General features: G+C 58.0%; 1 protein-coding gene across 1 annotated transcript in view; it reads right to left on the reverse strand.

Annotated features, from left to right (window-relative positions):
• Window positions 1-5647, reverse strand: part of INPP5D (inositol polyphosphate-5-phosphatase D) — a 105531-nt gene extending 99884 nt beyond the window's left edge. Inside the window, exon 1 of the mRNA XM_045559602.1 lies at window positions 5368-5647. Coding sequence (XP_045415558.1) covers window positions 5368-5501 — 134 coding nt within the window. The 5' untranslated portion in view covers window positions 5502-5647. The remainder of the gene's footprint in view (window positions 1-5367) is intronic.
• Window positions 5648-6000: the final 353 nt, after the last annotated feature.

Raw genomic sequence — 6000 nt, forward strand, 5'->3', positions numbered from 1 at the left:
AAGGTGGAAACAACCCACATGTCTACCAGCTGATGAATGGATAAACAAATGCAATACATCCATACAATGAAATATTCGCCATAAGGAGGGAGGGTTCATGCTACAGCGCGGATGAACCGTGAAAACATTACGCTTAGTGAACGAACTGGACACCAAAGCCCACATAGTGTACGCTTCCATCTGTGAAGCATCTGGAATAGATAAAGCCATAGAGACAGAAAATAGATTAGTTGTTTCCAGGGGTCATGGGGGAGAGAGAATAGGGAGTGACTGCTAATGGGTACGGGTTTCTTTTTGAGGTATTAAGAATGTTCTGGAATTAGATAGTGGTGTTGGTTGTACAACACTGTGAATGTACTAAAAACCACTAAATTGTGTACTATAAAAGGGTGATTTTTATGGTATGTGAAATATACCTCAATTTTAAAAATAACCCAAATAGTGGACATCGTCACTGTCATCCCCATTTCAGCAACGAGGATGTTAGGTTGGCACAGGAAGGTTAGTGCCTTGCAAATGCTGCATCCGAGCTAGGCAGCCATAGCCTTGCTCCTAAGCCTGCAGGGCATGGCATGAATTAGGGAGGGAAGAGCAGAGCTCCTCTCACTCCGTGGCGGGGCAGGGAGGAAGGCTTGGCTGGGAGGACCAGGTCTCAACACCATGCAGGTTCATGCCGCGGGAGATGGGACGTTCAACTGACAGGTGCTGATGTTTGTGCTCAGGTGAATTGAATCGATCAGGCAGGCAAGCACGCAAGACACCAAAGCCAGTGCCTACCCTGATCTGGAAGGATTGCTCTGGGGTGCTGCGCATGGGCACAGAAAACCTGGAGAGACTCAGTTTTAACACGGTTGTTCTGAGTCACTTTACAGAGAAAACACAATGAGTTAAGTACATCAGCCCTCGTGGGCACCCTGCTCCCTCCTCGTCTTGCATGCACAGAAACTCAGCCGAGTTATCCCTGGGCAAAGCCCATTGGCCTATTTTCTCGTGTAAACCAGGTATCAGCAGCTCTGGCTACTGTCTGAGCCAGCCCTTTTCCTACTTACTGTCAGTACCAGATTCGAAAAATGAAAAACCGTGCCTCATTGCGTTTGCACAAAAATAATGATTAGTGTAAACTTCACTGAAGCTTTGAAAGGAGATTGGAAGAAGGGAGATTTGGCCGCCCATTCACTCCACACCTGTACACCCCTGCTGGACATTTTTGCCCTCCTAAGTCCCTTCTCTGTGATTCCATCACCAAGGGACCCCTCTCCAGCCAGGCCCTTGTCCCCCACCCCACACAGCCCCCCTTACTCACTCTGTGTTTCTCCCTCCCAAGAACAGCATCAAGGGCAAGTCCTGGCCCTGCCATTTGTGCGTCCTGCACACTTGGCATATTCCGTAACCTCTCTCTGCCTCGGTTTCCACATCTGTAAAGTGGGGGAGAAAGTACTTCCTCCGAAAGGCACTGTGGACAGTAAATGAGTTAATACACTCAAGGAGCTCAGCAGGGCACCTGGCACATTGTAAGCTCGTTGCGGGCCGTCTGCCACTGTCAGCACGGCAGGTGTGTAACGAGCTCCTGCTGCGGAGCAGGTGTGGGCCCTGCTCTGCCTCCGTGGCTATCACTGTTCCTTCCAACACGTGGAATGCCTTCCCCGAGGGGGATTTTGGTGATTAAACATCCTTCTTGGGCTTTCTCGTCCCTCTTGCCATGCTGACAAGGCACCGAGCCCAGGGCCAGCTGGTACTCTTCCCTGGGAAGGACCTGCCCCGAGCCCGTCATTGCGCCTGGGCCCTGGACTCTGGAAGGCCACGTGCGGAGGGAAACCGAAACTGCCTCCCTGCCACAGCTGGCTGGGCCAGGCACTGGTGTCTGGGCCGAAGGCAGCAACATGCCTTCCCCTTCCCCGTGAGGGAAGCCAAGTCTCTGGAGTGTTGGTGGGGATGTCACCCGGCCAGGCAGCTCCACATGGGACAGTAGCCAACTGACCCAGCTGTGCACAGGCTTACTCTTGGGGCCTGGCTGCTCTTACAGAGAGGGTGGGCGGCAGCCCTGACCATGCCGGGCCGTTGCTGTAATTCTGCCTGTGCAGCGTGGGCAGGGGCAGGCCCCAGTGACCCAGGGACCACTGTCCCCAAAGGCCACCTTTTCTCTGCAGCATAGGCACCCGACAGGTGAGCTGACCCTACGTGGCAGGAGAGGAGGGCACGGACTTCATGGCCTCTTAATGTCTCCAATCCACCCTGGGCTGGATACCCCCCTCAGGTGCCCCACGGGCTCCCCAGAGCAGGGCTGACTCTGCTGGGGAACTGAGTGAGAACCAGGGGAGGACGACGCAGGCCCTCCCCAGAAGAGCCCCTCGCTGCAAGATGGCAGAGCTGGACACCTGCTGGGGTCATCCCCCCACCGCTCTCTGTGCCCAGAGGCGGAGCTGCAGGCGCCCCATAAAGCAAAGCTGTCTGAGTTGCCGAGGCAAGATCAAAGCTTTCCTGCCCAGGGGTAGGTGACAGGGCTGACCTCTCTCGAGGAAATGAAGGGTTTGCTGGGTGTGGGGAGTGTGTGCTCCTAAGTCACGTGGGTGGCACTGTATTGCAGCCCTGTCCTTTGATGTCTCCCCCTCCTCCCTAGTTCCATTTAAATAGTCAAATCCTGTCCTCTTTCCTGAGCACGAAGGCCCTTCCCCAGCCAGGCTGCACACGGTTCCTGAAGCTGCAAACACACCTGCCTCCACCATCAGGTGGAGGCCCTGGCTGTCTCCTCGCCCACCGGAGGGGACCCGGGAGGAAGCTCCAGCCGCTGGGGCCCAGGCAGCATGATGTCTGGGCACCTGAGGGCGGGAAGAGGGGACACGAGGTCCCCTCTGGGGCATCCTGCCCCCCTGAGGCCCCATGCCCTCCACCCCATCCTGCCCCGGGACTGCCTGCACCTTCTCTATCTGGGGCCGGGGACCAGGATTCTGGGGGGCCAGGCTTGCACCGTCCCCCGGGGACAGAAAAAACTAAGGATGGTGGAATTTGTTTTTCAGGAAGTTAAATCTCTTTGCTTTAAAGAACTTGGCTTTTTATTTTTATTTTTTAAAAGAGTCTGTCCTTCCTGACTTTTTGGTGTTAAGGAATGCTTTCTTTCATAAAATGATGTGTTGGAAGATGACAGGTAGTTATTCATTTAGTCAGTTTTCAGTCTTTAAATCTCTTTAACTGGCAAAATCAAGGGTGGCAGTCATTTGAGGGGTCCCAGTTTTTTAGAAAGTCCATGATGTCCCCCAGCCCACAGTGGAGCCTGACCCTGCAGGAAGGGCAGAGGGAAAGGGAGCCCTGAGCCCCGCGGGTGTGGCCGAGGGGTGGGGCCCTGGTGGTCTCAGCGCAGGGGCCTTCGGATAGGAGGTTGCTGAGAAGTCCAGGCTTGGCTAAGAGCATGGTGGACAGCTGTGGGCGTCACGGGACCCTCCCCAATATGCAGACACTGCACACCCGTCTGGGCTCTGAGAGTAACTCAGGTCAGACTCTGGGTTGGGAAAAGAAGTGGAAGAAGGAATATGGGACCCTGACCCGGATCCCAGTTTTGCCTCCAGCCGGCATGGTGGCCATGGACCAGGCCTCAGCCTCTCTGAGCCCCTCTGCCCCCTGCACAGCCAGGCCTGCTGCACTAGAGGTTCCCCAAGCCCTCTCCAGCTCAAGCTCTTGCTTGCTGTGACGCTAAGATGCTCACAGTTTGGAGTCAGAGAGACCCACAGTCCACTTTTGTAACTGGAGCACAACCACAGGGCCCCAGTCCAAGGGCTGCAGTGAAAGTGAATGAGATGGAGCCCTGGAGGCTCTGGGCACACAGCCAGCACCGAGGAGCCGGCGCTTACCCAGGTCCCGCTGGGCAAGAGAGAAAGCCAGGCGGGCCAGGGGGACTCTGACCGGGCTGAGACACCCTGGAGGCCCTTCCTGCCCGCCAAGGCCCCAGGCCTGCCTGTGGGGAAGTCCGGGCGGCCTGGGCCTGTGTTCCTCCCCTGAGGCCTGAGAGTGGGGACACAGGAAGCCTGCCGCTGAGGTGTCAGCACAGGACAGTCGGCCTGCTGTGAGCCGGGGTTGGTTTCTAAGGCCCCAGCTAACCCTCAAACACCCTGGCTTCTAATGCTTCCACCCAAGTCTACACGCACACCTGGCATGACCAGGGCAGGAGGGGGCACGCGGCACAGTCTGGTGGTCTTGGTTGCAGTGTCTTGGGGCAGGTGGTCCTGACTTTGACTGTTGTCACCCACTTAACATACGCAAGCCTCAGCTGCCTCATATACAAAGTAGGGGTGTTAGCAGGACCTGTCCTTCAGGTTGTCTGGGGCCGAAATGAGCTAACAGATGCTCAGCACAGGGGGTCCCCACACGAGTCAGGGCTCGAGAGGTTTGCGTTCAGCCACCCACTTCTCTCCTGCCTAGAGAAGGGTAGGGCTCTGGCTGTCCAGAGGGACCTCTCTGCTAGCCCAGGGACTCTACCTGAGATGTTCAGGTGGACACGCCCTTCCCCGACTACACCCGATGCAGCCCAAGGCCCGACGGGGACATGATGGACCGCAGGGCTGCAGGGCGAGGGCCTCCTTCAGACAGCGGACAACAAGGGGGTTTTGGAAAGGAACCTTCAGCAAGTGGCTGGTTCCTCCACTGCTGGGACAGCTGGTGCCTTCAGCACCTCCCCGGGCCGGGCAGTGAGGGAGCTGCAGAGAGACCCAAGTTGGGGGGGTACACAGCTGAGTGCCTCGGGGGAGAGGAGAGGCTGCTTGCTGGCGGTGATGGTGACTTCCTCTGCTCTCGGGGCCTGGAACGCTACTTCTGGGTCAATTGAAAGTCCTTTCTTGATTAAAACCACACCATATTCTTGGCTCCCCAAACAACAGCTTCCTCCAGCGGCCCAAAGCCTGGGTGCAGGAAGGGTTCCCGCTTGCCACCTTCACTCTTCTTGGGGTTTCCGAGCCGGGCATCTCTGACCAGCACCTGAGCGAGGTGAGCTGATCTCTAACACGCTCACCACCACGGAGCTCTGAGACTCCTTCTGGCTCAAAGGGCCAGACCCCCTTCTCTCCTGGCCCTGGGACCCAAGGAAGCCCCTGGCACCGCAGCTCATGGGCAGCTGGGGTGTGGGACCAGGCCCCAGAGTGGCTCTGGGAGCTCCAGCACTGCAAAACCTGCCACGAGACAGGCTCCCTGAACTCCAAGGCCAAGGTCCAAGGTGGGCCTCAGCTGGACCCACCACCAGATGGGGGCAGGGGAAGAGTGTGCACGTCAGGTCCCTCCGTGCTGTGACGGTAAGAACAACTCACCCCCTGCTGGGCCCCTCCCTTCAGAGTCGCCTGCCCCTCTGTCACCTCTGTGCCCGGGGAGGGCTTGCGTTGTACTCACAGCACGCAGAGCGCGTAGGCCCGGGAGATGGACTCGCTGGCACGCACGAGGAAGCTCCCATCTTTGCCCGTCCTGGAGAGCAGCTCCTCCGCCTTGGAGCGGGTGATGTTGCCGTGGTTCCAGCAGGGGACCATGGTGGGCTTGGGCCTCCTCGGGCCGGGCTGGCGGCCACCCCAGGACCGACACGCCACCAAGCTGAGGCCCCTGCACTGCGACCTGCCGTCTGTCCCCTCTTGGTGGCCTTGGCTGCTGCCACCAGCTTAACTGACTGACTTCCTGTTTCAGGCGCTCAGCGAGGAAAGGAAACCGAGCAGCAGAGAACTTCCTCATTGCAGAAACCAAGCGGGGGGGGGGGGGTCCCTGGCCATCCACCTCCCCACCCCGCCCCTGCACTGGCTCTGCCCGTCCCTCTGCCTCTGTGGCTCTTTCCTTCCTTGTGACAGTCTCAGCCTCCAGAAGCGTCGAACGTCAGCTAAAGTCCTGCCTGGTGGGATTCTCAGCTCCTTGGGCGTCAGGGAATCCGTGGCTAGCTTCCAAAGAAACGTGGCCCAGCAGGCGTGGATGGGCCAAAGGGGTGATGGCCACATGGGATGGCCACGCCCTGGACAGATCCCTTGAGCCTTCTGCGCTCCC

This window comes from Lemur catta, chromosome 8 (assembly GCF_020740605.2).
Source record: "Lemur catta isolate mLemCat1 chromosome 8, mLemCat1.pri, whole genome shotgun sequence".
NCBI classification, from domain to species: domain Eukaryota; kingdom Metazoa; phylum Chordata; class Mammalia; order Primates; family Lemuridae; genus Lemur; species Lemur catta.